At 29.9% G+C, this 16,355-nt stretch overlaps 1 protein-coding gene and 1 long non-coding RNA gene across 4 annotated transcripts in view; one reads left to right on the top strand and one right to left on the bottom strand.

Annotated features, from left to right (window-relative positions):
* Nucleotides 1-16,355, bottom strand: part of LOC122857999 (semaphorin-2A) — a 180,856-nt gene that overhangs the window by 17,178 nt on the left and 147,323 nt on the right. For all 3 annotated transcript variants that reach the window (XM_044160612.1, XM_044160603.1, XM_044160596.1), the window contains 2 exons: nucleotides 6,758-6,845; nucleotides 1,496-1,547 (listed from right to left, as the gene is read on the bottom strand). In XM_044160612.1, the coding sequence (XP_044016547.1) occupies nucleotides 1,496-1,547; nucleotides 6,758-6,845 (140 nt within the window). The remainder of the gene's footprint in view (nucleotides 1-1,495; nucleotides 1,548-6,757; nucleotides 6,846-16,355) is intronic.
* The window catches only part of LOC122858017, a 41,168-nt gene that overhangs the window by 23,487 nt on the left and 1,326 nt on the right, over nucleotides 1-16,355 (top strand). The window contains exon 3 of the long non-coding RNA XR_006374274.1: nucleotides 8,352-8,410. This is a non-coding gene — a long non-coding RNA (uncharacterized LOC122858017). The remainder of the gene's footprint in view (nucleotides 1-8,351; nucleotides 8,411-16,355) is intronic.

The raw sequence follows: 16,355 nt of genomic DNA, 5'->3' as shown, positions 1-16,355 counted from the left end.
CTCAACAAACAATTCCTCTATCATTCTAATTTCTTGCATACCATTCTCATAACTGGGAGATACACAGTCGTTGCAAGTACATCTAGCTTGAAAGTCTCTTTTTCATGTTCCAAAAACTCAAAGGAATTGACAAGACCATAAAAAGCATATGCAGTATGTACCACTGTCTGTCTTTGAATTACACAAATATTAATTTCTCTTTTTTGTTTTGTTGTCGTTTTAATATTTTTTTTCGCCCATTAATATTTTTTTTTTGTTGTATATACACATGTAGTTTTGTTTGTCTGATGGTAAATAAGAACCGTTATTTACATATATATGTATAAGACAAAAAAAAAATAAATATAAAATATGCATGTACTTTTTAACTTTCATTCTTTTATTTATCTTCCATTTGAAATCTGGTCAGAGGATAGAAGTTTAAAAGAAATAGCACAATATATATATAGTTAATACCAAAAATAAAAGAAAGAAAAATAGAAAAAGTCTGTGAGTGTTAAAAAGCAATTTTCCGTCTGTGGCAATCGGGCCAGTTGCTCCAATGGTCACCCTTTCAAGTACCACACCCCCTTTTATTCTTTCTTCTTGCTTCTGACCGACCGGAAGTCGGCAATTTCGTTTCAATTTCATCGTTCGAAAATCAAGATGAATTCGAAATCAATAAAAAAAATATATACAACCTCAACATTGAAAAAATAAAAAAAAAATAGTTGATTGAATTTCATCCAAGATATATTCATTTTAGTCATGAATAATAATGATGCTGATTATGAAACTCGTTATGATAATTTTAAAATATTAATGTGAATAAGAAATTTTGAAAAAAAATAATGGGGAGTAAAAATGAAATTAGAGTATGCAGATAATAGTGGATATAGCGTTAAAGGGTCCTGAAAATCAAGCGCAAAAAGGAAAAAAAAAGGGTGTGATGCACCGAGGCGCGTCGACAATAGATCGCTTAACACCACTGAGGTGTCAGCTGTCACAAAAGGGCGAGTACTTCAGACTCATGACTGACAGTTTCACAGGGACATTTATATCGCATCCACACATTCATCAATACATCCTCAGAATTGGTTTTACAATGTACATAATTTTTTTTTTTTTTTCTAATAATATAAATTTTATTTATCCAACAAGAATGAAATCTATAAATTGTTACTGCAGATATCGGTTAAAATTAAGTGTCCATAAGTCGTGCAAAGTAAGAGCAATAATTGAAATAAAAATGAAAAAAAAAAAACATTTTTATGCGGGTCAATAAGAGTCGGCTAGATGTGAAATAGTACTTTTTATCCAATACGCGGGTAAAATTCTTGTGGTATAGCATGAAAGTGTGCCAGACACTGGATGACAAATATTGAAACATTTTCATCGTGGTTTTATCGTGCAGCTAGGATTATTCTCGTGGCTCTCATTTTCTTTAGACTCACAAAGTCATAAAAAATTGTTATCACGTGGTTAATGCCGATGAAAGAGTGAATAAAGTACTCACCTCGCAACTAGTGTGGCTGATGTTACTCAGATTCAGCCTGAAGACCTTATCCCTGAAAAAAAAAAATACATATATATAAAAAATGAGTTAAAATGAAAAATAAAAAAAAAACAACAATCTGTAAAGTAAGATTAAATGTTTCAAAAATTACAGTAAAGGAGAAAATAAAAAAAATACAATGGATGAAATAAGAATGAAATAAAATAAAAAGTCACGACCAACTTCAATGAGTCTCTGTCCGTTTTTATCCCACAATCGGTTGAATTTGATACCTTGCTCAAGGCACTCACTGACAAATACTTACTACGTGAATTCTTCTTCACATTAAGGAGAGATAAACTAACTGATTCATTACCTCGTTTTTAGATTAATAAATAAGTATAACAAAATAAATAAATAAATGATTTGATTCTATTTATTTTGATGTGGCTGACTCTAAACTTGAGTCGTCGCTTTTCTTTTTTTAAAGCTCTTAATTCTGTACCAAATAATTATCTATGCATTTATATACATATAAATGTACAAACTATAGTCTTAAGAAAAAGTCATCATTTATTCCTTAAATTCTCAAAAGTCATGAGAAATATCTCAACTCGCATATAATAATCTAAACTTAAAAAATTATTTACAATATATTTTTTCATATTAAAGACCAACTTTCCAGACGAAAAACCATTATTTATGTCATGATATTGAAATATTCAGGAAATGGAAATTCACGAACACACGATATATGTTTATATATTATATTATATTTATAATATATATATATGAAGCATACTTTGAATCGTAAAATCGAATTCGGCCAGTTTTGGCGTCTGGCGTTTTGCTACATTAGCCTCATCGCATATATATAACTTTATTTCAGCGAATAACCATTCGTCATCCGGCTTCGTGGCATTTTCTGTATGTGTGTATTCGTGCAATATATAAGAGGGGTATAAAATTTCCAGTCAAGTGGAATTGACACACAGTGCCAGCATCAGAGATTATGGTTTTTTAGGCTTTCTTTTTTTTTCGAGTTAAAGTAAATACCAAGTAACCTCAATGTGTACAGTTAGAAAAATAAATTCAACTATTGAAATTTTTGTAGTGAAAAACTTTTTTGGCTTTCGTATATCTTGAAAATTGTGTGGAGCTAAAGTTTTTCAACGCGTTGTACGTGTTTGAATTTTAGCAAAAGTAACAAAGAAAAAAAAGAGGAAAAAAAAATAAATAAAAAAACAAGAGGTAGAATTTAAGGGACAGGAGTGGTGAAAGGGAGGGAAGAATATACAACATATATATTTATAAAGAAAAAGCTCTTTTTGCCCAAGCACGGAACCAATTTTACGGGTAAAAAGTTGGTTGAGCGAAAAGCTGTGGGGATGTAAGCATCGATTTCAATTTGGAGCTCGTATAGTAAAGCAAAAGATCGAGAAATATATATTGTATACAAGAAAAAGGGCACATGGAATTTTCACGTTAAGTGTTGAGAATACTCTGCATAGGTATTTTACTAAAAAAAAAATTTTATCAATACCCTTTGTCACCCTTCAAAAATAATAAAATAATAATAAAAAGAAATTACTTCATGAATTATAAATAATTACTTTGTGGGGGAAAAAAAAGTTAAATGAATAATGAAATAGAAAAAAAAAATAAATAAATATAGATAAATAAAAAAGCGTTACCGCGGAAAAAAAAAAAAATAAACCTCAGGTCATGTATTATTTATTGTTAGTTTCCTGGTCATGAATTATAAACTTCGGTTTTCACGATTTCCGTGGGTCCTGTTTTTTTTTAACGGAAATCTTTCTGGCAAATGTTAAATTACTTTTCGTTTTCTTGGAAGATTATTTAAACTTTTTTGATGTTCGACATTTTTCGTGTCGGTCATTCGTCTATTTTATCTCATGATGATTATTCATTTATTATTATACAATTTTTTCATTTATTTTTTGTGCTTGCCTCATGGGACCCGGATAACGGAAATGAATTTCACAGGAAGAAAAATAGTCATCTCCCTGTTGTTTGCCATTCCATGAAATTCGCATTATTTCTTGACGACACATGAAATACGTATGATTTTTCGCCCCGTCAAGAAGCCTCAACTATGAAGTCTCAATTTATCTGCAGACAGTATTCTATCATGAATCATGAGAAAAATAATAAAAAAAAAAAAACAATAACGATAGCGTAGCAGCAAAAAAAAAAAGTAAATAAATAAAATACAAAGACCCCAACAGAATATGAGGAACAAAAAATGATCATAAATATTTTACTCAAGCAATAAAATATGAATAAATATACGTAAATGTCTGTAAGTCGAACGACAATTTATTTTCCGTTTAAACTCAAATGATAATAATAATTGAATCTAAATAATATGAAATAAAATATCAAAAAAATTAAATTAACTAAATGTCTAATTTAAATATAATATTTTCAAATGAAACTTTTAGATTTACTTTGAAATTGATAGTAAATATATATTTGAAAAGGAAAAAAAAAAAAGAAAATTTTTAAATGGTTCTATAAAAGATTCATTTTGTTTTGAAAAGCAACTCGATTATCGTGAAGTAGACCCTGAAGGGTTCTCAGTTTTCCTTTCGTAACCATCGTATATGCTCAAACCCAAGCCGATAATTGAGGGGAACTTCAATTAGCGTGCCGTTAATCGCAAGTGAACTGCTGCAGGCGTGCCACAGTCTCGAATACTCATTATCAAAAGCATCACATTTCTAATTAACGAGAAAAGGACGTTCCAATGCGCGGCTTCCCTACAATATCGTAATATCGATTTGGTTACTCTCTAAAATCAGCATCACTAAATGAAAATTTTCCATTGTCAGTTTAAAGTCGATAATAACAAAAATCACTTTTTTACTTTGCTTCATTTTAATTTTTTATTCATCGTTTTTCTATTCATTTTATATAAACTTTTCTTTTTTTTTTCTCATCATCATTATTACAAAAAAATTTCATTGTTTTTTCAATCAAACCTTTTTTATTATTTTTTTTTTAATATCTCACCCTCAACAAATACTTTATATATAAATATATATAAATAAAATTGGAAATAAATGTTGATATAAAAAGAAAAAATGGATAAAAATATTATCTATTTTGATTTATTTGTAAGTGATCCAGATCATAGGTAGAAATGTCCTATTCAGTCGGCATCATGCTGTGAGATGTTCTTATCGAAATTCGATAGCCAAACTGGGCAGTTTGCCGGAATGAAAAAAAAAAAAAGAAATAGATATCCACCAGAGACCAAGTGGTCTGTAAAAAAAATAAACGACAAAAAAATAAAATAAATACATAAAAGTAGAAAAAGAGTGGCGTGTGCGCGTGGAACCAAGCCAGAAAAGCAGAAAACGTTAAAACCAAAGTGCCCAACCTCCATTTACCCCCCTTAAAATAAAATGCAATTTATCGTTACCACTGGTGCACGCCACAATTCTCTTTACCTTTTCCTCGTGCCTGCTCTTACGATTTTTTTTATTTTTTTTATTCATTTTTTTGCTGGCTTTTTTTTTTTTTTAAACACTCAAAACTATTTTTCTCATTTAAACCTTTATACATTTCCTGTATGTACTACTATAGTTACAAAAGCTAAAATAATTTTTATCTTCTCAACATGATTTATATTTCCTTTGAAAAATCATTGTCATATGTTACTGAAGATAATTATGAAAGCTCACTCAATTTGATGTTTTGTAAAAATTAAAAAAATAATATATTTTAAAAAATTATATTTTATTTACTGTTGGCTTGTTTCGAGGATTTACCAGGTCATCACTCTAAATCCTCTGTTTTCTTTTTTTATGTTTTTTTTTATTTCATTTGTACACTCATTTTTGGTCTTCTGGTCTATTGCCCATGGTAATATTATAGTACTTGGTTGGCATTTACTAAATTAAGACGGGGAAAAATAGGGACATCACAAAAGCCAAGTGGATATAGTGGTGTGACTGTTTAAGAGGATGAGGTACTGAATCAAGAAGTAATACCAGCATGGCTTAGTAATGATACTAACGAAAACATCACGAGATATCCCTTGGTTCAATGCAATCTGACAGAAACCCCATCGTCCAATTCAAAGCAAACCCTACATATACTAAAACTGCCCTTCGGCATATATGTTACATTTTCTATATGCCTTGTGAGGTTTCTAACCGACATAAAATTATTCATAACATTCTTAATTCACTAAGAGGATCCTAAGAAATCGAAAAAATTGCTTAGCCAAGTATTTTCGTAACAATAATATCCAAATTGAATTAAACAATAAAATTATTTAAGTACAATATTATAAGAAACTGTTTTGTTGAGTATTTGACAGTTGAATAATTTATTCGTTTATATTTTTTTTTTTTATTCATGTACTGAAATTTCATTTAAAATTCTTTGTGTTGAATTTTTTTTTCTATTTTTTGTTTCTTTTTTTTTAAAAAAAATAAAAAACTATTCACTTGAGTTCTCTATTCCAAAAAACCAATTCACCAAAGTTTACGTTTTGGCTGAGCTTCAAAAAAAAAAAAAAGAAAAAGCAAATAAAAAAACTTTAGGGCGGAAAGGCGTGTGATTTATCGGCAAAGTTCGCGCGGTTAATTTGACGAGCGATGGGCTTGCACCAAGCCCCAGGAGAGCAAAACTCACGTTGGTTATATTTCTTGCTGGGCCCCGATTCACTGGAAAAACGGATACAGGATATATGAGCAGATATGGGAAAACGAATAGGTCGGGTTCAACTTGGTTTCACAAACTGTTTGATATAGTTAGTTTCAAGTTGGTTTATGGTTACACGAATGTAAAAAAAAATAATAATAAAAAAAGAATATCTACTTTTTCAATCATTGGCTTTAAGCAACGTTAAGCATTATCAATTATCATGAGTTCAACGAACAATAACTTTTAGGATACAGTTAACTTGTACTTTTTCATATAAAATACGAGTAAAATATATTACTTTGTGAATATATACACTGTGCTAGTAGTGTAGGATTAAAAAAAAAAAAAAGAATCCATGCAATGATTTTGATTTGTTTGGATATTAAATTTTTGTAACGACATTGAGAGCTTTGAAAATGACCAAACCATATATCGATCTCATAAGCTTCATGGCACAATGCTTTTATCCGAAGCCAACAGTTTAGTTATGGTTTTAAAGATTTTTTTTTTAACGATTGAATAATGAAAATATGAAAAAAGATAAAAGATGGAAAATAATAAAAAAAGAAAATCTTATTAAACTGTACATATTATAAAACTTACATGGCTCCAACATAGAGTGTATCTCTTTTGCTATCCAGATAAAGTGTCCTGTAATATAACATCCCACAGCTGAATTCACGAACGTGCTCTGAAAACAAAATGGAAAATAACATTCAATTAATTTTTGTATATATACAGTTTTTTTTTTTTTCATTTATTTATAAAACATTGATTAAAATAACAATGTTATTATGGAAAAATAATATGTCAAATATTTTATTTATTTTTTAATTATACGTTTAATAAATTGTCATGCAGTTATTTACAAAAAAACCAAAATAAACTATTATAAAAATAATTTTTTTTATTTTTAAATAACATCAATTTTGATTAGTAAATTTGGGATATCCGTTTTGAAATAATTAATTATCTCTATTTTGAGTAAATGTCAGTGATATTATTTTAATATTTTTTTCAGTATTTATTTAAACATATGTATTTATAGTACATTTGTAAAACATTGTTTCAGTCTCGGTTTATTTTTATTTCTTTTGTTGCATTAAATTTACCAGCAAGTTGAAATCAGGAAAAGCCAAACTATACGGTCTACATACGACCCTTTTCTGTAATATCCAAGGACACTGATCTGCTTAGCATATGAAAGAAAGTCACCCCTTATAAATATACTCGTTCCACTTTGGGCTAAGAGAGCGCGAACAATGCCATAAATATTATATGGTATCAGTTGGAGGAGGGCACCGCGATAGCTGTACACAAAACTAAAAAGGGTGTCTATATTACGAAACAAACCAAAAATTCAACCCCCATCATTTATTTTACATTTTTTTTTTTCTCTAAATATAATAGAACTCTTCTCTCGAATACCCTTCGAGATAATAACACACGACTGCACAAATGAAAAATTTTGATGACTGTTAAATAAATTCAAAAGAGAGATATTATAATTAACCCAAATCATATAAACGCCAGATGTGCTTTTTAAATTTTATAATTATTATATAAATGTGTTTATGACATTTTTTTTATATTTCAATTTTTTTATTATTATATTTCAATTGTTTTTATTCGTTATTTTTTTTAAAATTAATTTAGAGTACGTGCTTTTATATTTATATGTAGTTTTTTTTTTTTGGTGTCTTTTTTCTTCTTTTATTTTTCAATGTTCAATTTTTATATTTTTATTTTTTTCGACATATATGCTATAGCATCAGCATATGGATGAATTATATCTTCAAAAGCTTTTACCTACTAAAAAATTTAACACGACAGAACCATACGTTATTTAACGTTCGCTCAACCAAAACGAATCACCACAGTTTTATTATTATTTATTTTTATTATTATTATCATTTTACAATTTCCAATAATTACTCGTTAATGTGTCCGCGAGTTGAAACAAAGCGAATATTTTGTTAATTTAGTTTTTTTTATTTCATTATTTCAAGTATCTCGCAATCAACTTTAAAATGACAGGATAATTATTTTAAAAATAAAAAATATTGACATAAATTCAAATTTCTTTTTTATATTTATACAATTTCTGTAGATTTTTTGCAATTGAATATTGAGTATATATTCACATAAATATTTCATGTATTGCTTGATTTGATTTTTTTTTCTTTATTTGTTACAGAACCATCTACGATTGGGATTCAAGTGACGTGACGAAGATGAAGGTCGCGAGTGTCAGAGGTACGTACTAGGATATTGTAAGACGATAAAAGTGGGAGATAGATTGAATCGTAATCCCCTTCGTATCTTGTTACCTATTGCTACATTGCACGTGTTCAATCCAAAAAATCCTCGTCTCATGTGAAGCTTCATGACTTCACTAAATCTCTTGCTCGAGAGCTAGTCTTCAAATTTTTTATTAGTAAAAGAATTTTTTTTTTACATATAAAAAAAATAATATTACGAAAGATAAATCAAATTAATAAAAAAAAATAAATTCTTCAATAATGATGAATATATTTTAAAATAAATTTATATAATACATTCATCGAAAAAAAATTAAGCTGTCAGTTTTTTTTCTGACAAATTCAACAACGTTTTTTTGATAGAAATCAAATATGCCTTGAATAAAGAAGCAAATCAACAGAAAAAAAAACATACCCTTTCATAATTTCCCCTCTCAATGTCATTGCCTAGTTCAACGCCAGTTGATAATTCGCGAAATACACTGTGATTGAATCTGAGTGAAATAGCAGTCTCAAAAAGCTTATCAAAAATGTTGTTATACAAATACTTTTTTTTTTCGGAGCTTTCGAGCCAGGGGAACACCAAGATACGAATGGATAAAGTAGATATGGTAAAGGGTGGTTTGGCGTGTGTTAGGGGGTGGATAAAGTATGTATACATACGTTTTGAAGACACGTGTAGATTCGTAACGCGGACAACTCCAATTGAATAAATTCATTTTCCCCTTTCACGTTGCCAGATTAGGTTGCAATCATATTTTTTTTTTTTTTTTTAATATTATTATTCTATTTTTAATATAAAAAAAAATTAAATTAATAATTCTCTTTTCTATATATGCTTTTGCTCGTTTCTCTCCAGCATACCACACTTAGACACGCATGCCATATATATAGAAACATTGGCTGGCTTGATTCCAGCCGTGCGCAGTTGGCATATGGTTTCTAAAGATTACGAGGGCTCTACCTTGGCCGTGTCCAATTCCCGACAGTATTATTATTTTAATCCTTTAAGCTCTTTCATGCGTACCATGCTCTATATTACGCGACAAAATCTCTACATATTAATCATGATCTAATATCGTTAAATATAATATCAAAGAACTTTTTTAATTACAAAAAATTTAAACTTAAATAAAAACACAGACACAACTAATAAATCAGTGATTATTGTTTTTAAAATAAAAATAAATTGAATTTTATTCATTTAAAAATTTCATAAATCAAAAATTGATTGTTAAGTAAATTTCAATTTATCTATTAAGTACATAATAACCGCAAAGCTTTCCAGATCTATCCGCAAGTGTATAAAATTTTATTTTGCATGGGGGGTGCAAGGATACTCGGTTAAATACAAAGATACACTCAAAAGTTTGCAGATGAATGGACATATACATTGTGTCTGTCCAATATCCACGAACATGTCACTCTGAAAGTGAGCCAAAATCCCTTGGGAAAGTGTTCAGTATCACTTTTGAGTTAGTCTCATATGTACGAAGATTGGTGACCAATTCAATGTATATAAATATACAATAGATATATAAACATATATAGCCGTGAGAAAAAAAACCGCTGTACTTTTTAAAACTAAAGTGATGCTTTTATTTTATACTGGACAACTCATTTTAGTTTGGGGTTCACCAAACTGAAGACTGTCATCCCAATCCATGAAATAATGTGTGGTGACGATCTGAGTCAAGGGTGCTAGCCAAAAACAATAGAAGCAAAAGAGAAAAAAAAAACAATATATATAGAGTTTATACCGGAGATCTTTACTCTCATCCATTCAACCACTCTGCCAGCTTTCCCGCAAGCAATTTCAGTTTATTTGAAATTCTATGTACTACTATTGGTCACTGATCCTCACCAAACACGATAATACACTCTGCAGACAAATGTTCACTTCTCTTTTGCTTCTAAAAAAATATAATTTTCTATCTTATTATATGTAAATTACTTTTATATTATCATATTTTCTTTTTTTTTTTTATTATTATTTGAAAATTTTTATCACCAAAAGACGGATTAAAGAAAAAATGGAATTTAATCAGGGGGAAAAAAATCTGTTTCATTTTTTTTTCTTTATTCGAGTATATCGATTGAAATGAATTACATACTATAAAGCGAGAAAACGAGTGTCGGAGAATAAAAAATAAGGAGAAGGAGTAAAGAGGGTTGTTGCAGAGAAACATGCAAATCCAAAAAAGATCGTAAGCCCGATAAAAGTCTTGAAAGTCTGCAAATCAGAGACACAACTTGCAAGGAAGAAAGAAAAAAATATATATATATATTTATAGATAAACATAGGATAAAGATTAGGGATCCCAGAAAAATCTCTATTTTTTTTTTTACTTTTTATTCCTTATTTAACTGTTATTTATTTTATTTTTTAAGTTTAACAGCATGCCTATAAATTCAAACGATAAAGTTTCAACGATTGTGTTTTTTGTACCCTTTTGGCCCTTCGTTTTTCTACGTGGACATGAAAAAGGGAAATAAATAAAGCCAATAAAAAAAAAAAAACTAAACAAATAAGAAATACTGAGATATCTGATAGGAAAGGGATATCCCCATCTACGTATTGGGATTTGCCAACAAGTTTCTCATGAACGTTTGATATTATTGAGCCAACTAGCAACGATATTCACAAGACAGCAAAGAAAAAAAAAATAAAACGAAAGAAAAAAAATTGTTCATACTAAATATAAGGTTTGGGAATATTAAAGCGATGCATGAGACAGCAATAAGATAGTGAAAATAAAAAAAAAATAAATATAAGAATCATAATGGACGAATAAATAGACTAAAGAGAATAAAAAAAAAAAAGAAAGTATAAATTGTAAAAAAGATAGAAGATAAAACGTGCTGTAGATGTGATGAGGCGCCAAAAAGAAGGCACTCAAATGCTGCATCACTCTTTGAGCATTAATCACTACTCTTTGTAACTTGTCGAAACCTATTACTAGCTCTTTTCATCACACTAGTTTTAACACCTTGATCGGTCGTACCAGAAATTCGATTATTAGACATTTTAATTGTAATAATAGAAGCAACGATTTTGTAAAATTGTTCAAGCTAATAACATCCCCCTTCATAAAATTTTGATGGACATAAATTGATTAATAGGGATGACAACGTATATATTCAAAATTATAAAAGTTTTGTTTTAAATTTTTTAATAGAAACTATAATTTTCCAAGTACTTCAGTTATTGACAAAAAATCTGAAATACAGATATTGTCATTTTACATTAAACTGATGACAGTAACATAAAATCCTTTTTTTTTTTTGAGCATGTTTGTCGTTTGTAATATAGAGATTTCCACTTGGCTAGTCGTTATAGTATTGTATTTAAATTCTTTCAACAATGCCATGAGTTAGACGTAAAAGTCTGTATAAAGCTTTACAAAATAATGATAACAATAACTAAAAAAAATAAATAAATAAAAATAAACAGTATATGTAGGCAGAGTACCTATGCAAAAAGAAAAAAAAAAATTTGAAAAAAAAAATATATATAGATAGAGAAAAAATATGTAGGGTCGTGCAGTCGTTGAGTGGACCCGTACAGAATGAATAAAGCTCGAAATAAATTGCGTTATCTTTTCGTTCCACGCGTATGGCTGGTGAGCGTCACTACCACTATCCAATTACTCACGCGTCTGCATACGAAATCCTAGCGAGCAAAATTTAAAAAAAAACCAACAAAAACATAAAAATATCATTTCAAAAAAACAGAAACAAAAATAAAAAATACATGTAGACGACAAAAGACTGTTATGAAGGATACAACCCGTCTATTTCATTCAAAGTCAGCCTTTTCTAAATTATTAACACCAAGAGAGACAATTTTTCATGTGTTACCTTCTTGCGTGGCTCCTTTATAAAGTCTCACTATGTTTTTTTTTTTTTTTTTTATCGTGCACATACATGTACAATGTGAATTAAATGTTGTTTTTTTTCTTTTTTTCATTTTTCTCCCCTTTTCGTTTCATCATACCCTTTATATTTAAAAAAAAACATACTACAAAGTACAAAATTAAGTGTTCTTTGTGTATTTCTTGGATAATTATCAACCAGTATAATAGCTACACCACCACAACCACGTGGTCGACCTTCACGCCATCTAAAAGATCGGTCGTCAAGATGGTGTCACTGTTTTGCACGGCATTGAATCCCACATAAAACACCGACAAAGGACAAAACTTTAACATGACAAAAAGTGGTACACACAGTGTTATGTACTGAAAAAAATTTACAAAAATAAAAAACATGCATTTCCATTTATCACTATTGGCAGATCTAAAGGGTAGAGTCCAGAGAGTATACTGTATAGTAATCATAATCTATCGCCCTCTTTTTTTGATTACGAGTTACAACCCTTCAACGTTGATAGTAGTAGACGATAGGGTAAATTTGGACCAGAACAAGAAGACAAGTACAGCAGTCAGCAGCCAGTACTACATATCTCACTAGTTTTAAAAAAAAAAAAGATAAAAACTGGACGTTAAAAGAGGTGAAGAGGGGTGGTTGAGTGGGAGTAATTGCCAACGTAATCACATACGTTGCACAAACCGTACTATCCCTACGTTTCGGCACCAGGAGACTCAATGAGGGTGTGGACGTATCCCCCCGGGCAGAGAATGTTTTAGAAACGATCAGATAGTTGAAATACAACGGTTGGCAATGGGGTTGAATGTACTAGTGAATAGCCAGAAAACCGAGAGAATTTTTTTTAAACATTTCTCTCTCACCTCTCACATTACATGCATATTTTTTCTCACTAAATTTTTCACGTATAGTAGAAATTGTATATATTTGTCGCTACTCATTCCTCAACAGCGTGCCAATTATACTATTACGTATACAAAACAAAATCAACATGTCGACATACCAAAATTTTATCACTGATGAGCATATTTAACACACGAAAACATTGTTGAATCAAAATATATATTTGCTTTCAAAGCTTTGCTAACCACCACAGAGATAACCTCTCTTGTCGCACCACCAATACCAATGGTTTCATCGACCTCTTACTATTTTCAAATGCTCATAAATCAAATACAATAATCTTCATACAGTGTTGTTTGCTTCTCTATTGATACTCATATTTTTAACCCCAAATACTTATTTAAAATTTACCAGATTCATCGTTAAGATTATTTTAATGTACAATATATTACACATGTACAAAATATCAGTGCTTGAATAGAATGTTGGTAGATAAAGACATATGTATATATATATATTTTTTATTTATAATATTTCTTGTGTTCTTTTATACCATGAACATAGTATTCATGTGATAGGGGAATATATGTACTGAGGGATGCTGATCAGCCTAGTAGATCGCACCTTTACAATTATGTCGACTTGCATGAGAGGATAGATATGCAGTCATGCAACTGTCAACCAAGATAGTCATTCTATTGCGTCCCCTTTTCTCAATAAACACCAAAGGCCTTGCTCAAGCGTAATACAACAGTTTGCTTGTATATGAAATATGAATTTTGCATCAATGAGCTTACATGAATAAAAAATTACTCTTGTGGTTTTTACAATGAGCTTTTACACGTAATCATATAAAAACGTAAAAATAAAACACCAAGTTTTAATTTTTCCAATTTTTTTTTTTCGTGTTTATCAAACTCTTAGTTACGTGAAATGAGAGCTTTTTTTTTCTTTGAGTTGCTAGGGGCTATTCTCGCTCTACCAGTCACGTACTGCTGACCGATTACAGTTTACAGTCAACGAGAAAAAAAATAAAAGAACAGGGAATATACACGGAAACGAAAAAAAATTGTTAAGACAGCAGATAAAAAAATAAATGTAAACTAGAGAAAAAATAGTATCGCACTTCTTAAAATAACAACGTATATGAAAAATAAAAATAACAACGTCAATCGATTCGTCATTATAAAAATATTAGAGAAAATAAATATTTGTGTCTTCAGATTACGGAATCAAGTCAGCTAAACAAACATTGACTTGGCTATGAGAAACATACGATTATTGTAATTGAACTGTATTGTAAGATCTTTGATCGTACAGTCAGTCAGTAGTATCCCGAAGCAATTGTGATTTCTTTAGTTTGATTGAGAACATGAGCTATTTGATATTGTCAGGATCCAACGATTCGTGGATTTGAGAGATAGCCAATAGTGGACAGAGGAGAATAAAAAATACTGAGAATATACGCCGGAGGCATCGAACTTGATTGACAGTCCACTATAGTACGAACAACCGTCTACTAATGAAACATCAGTATGCAAGCACAATACCCAAACCCTGGTTTGCTTCAATTACAGAAGCATGGTCTTTCTATTTACATTAAAACGCAGAGAGAGTAGTTTGAATTCTATCGTAGCACTACTATACTGAACTGAGTACCATGAAATGAATTATTATTAACTATAGTTGTACTGTTTGGTTGACTTTGATTAAATTTTAATTTTAATTTTAAATTCCATAGTTCTACTACAATCGTTGAGATAAAATTAATATTTTACTTTGTATTACAATATTTTAAACATACAGCACGTTTCGGTAAAAACATTTTAAATATATATTTTTTTATATATTGCACTATTTAAAAGCAGCGAGTCAAAATGAGGTTAAAAAGTCTAGCCAGATTCCAGTAGCCAAACGTCATATTTTTAACATGTAACTCTGAATTTCTCGATAAAGCTATTCTCATAAAAATTATAGAAAACATTAGATAAATATTTGATTTGAAAAAATCGTTAAATTGGGAAAAAAAATTCAATAAAACAAGTTACAGCAATTCGTCACTTCCGGTTATACAGAGTCGGAAGGCAATATCAACGATTGCAAAGAATACAAGAGGTATTTTCAACACTCACACTAGTTTTCGTTACAATTTCTCTTTTTTTCCTCATTCTCTCTTTTATGCTTTTTATTTTTTCTTTTTATTTGCTATATAACATCCACCCTCGACGCCGGTGAGTGCGCAGAGTTCTCCAACGTCGAATGGGCACTTCTCCCGTTGGCTTTCCCGAGTGGTCGCATCCGGAATTATTATGACTATTATCATATATATTGGGCCACAGCCGTGCAGTGTTCACCCACCGCTAACACATTTGATTTAGCACTAATAAATAACCATTATTGTACGCGAATACTGTTAGACTGAGCTAGAACTAGCTTATAGTAGTTCTCTGCACTATTTTGCCCAAAGGGCTGAAGTAAAATAGAATCAACGACGTAGTTTTCTATTATTGCGAATGATAGGGAGTGAACGTTCCAAAGTATGGTCCTCATTCCTCTTTTTATCTCATTTCTGTCGAATCGACCGGAGTTGATTGCATCCTGATAATAATCCAATAAGAATGTACGAGAAAAACGAAGAATGAAAATGGAAATGAAGAAAAAAATAAAATAAGCTTCTTTTTCAACCTTATTTTCTAAATTATCACTTTGGCTCGACCTTCATCATCATACAAATTTTTCTTAAATGTACTTTAAAATGATTGTGACATTTGTAATAAGCTCATTATATTTGCATTTTTTATGCACTTTTTCTATATTTTTTTTTCTTTTTTTATCTAAACTTTTCAATCACAATCGTTAACGAGAAAATAAAATAAAATTTTCTTTATCCGTGATAGAAAATGAAAAAAAATAGAAGTAAAAAAAATCAATAAAACCTTTTTGCTCATTGTCGTTGAAAAAAAAAAAAAAGTTATACGTATGTGTTTCACTATCAAGATTTACACTTAAGGACTAAAAATAAGTGATTTTGCTCGGTAGTTTTCTTACGTTCCAATTGTCACAAAACGTAGAATCAGAACATTGGAAAGTTTGTAGTTTCAACTAACGTACAGAAACTTGGACAGTGTTGAGATTGCAATGAAGGTTAATACTGGGTTTTGTGTCGAAGAAGAACCGTATGGATCTCATGCTTCAATGAGCAAGTGTAT

The sequence above is a fragment of the Aphidius gifuensis genome, linkage group LG1 (assembly GCF_014905175.1).
Source record: "Aphidius gifuensis isolate YNYX2018 linkage group LG1, ASM1490517v1, whole genome shotgun sequence".
Classification (NCBI taxonomy): Eukaryota; Metazoa; Arthropoda; class Insecta; order Hymenoptera; family Braconidae; genus Aphidius; species Aphidius gifuensis.
The sequence above is the reverse complement of the archived record's forward strand: the minus strand, read 5'-3'. Positions and strand labels throughout refer to the sequence as shown.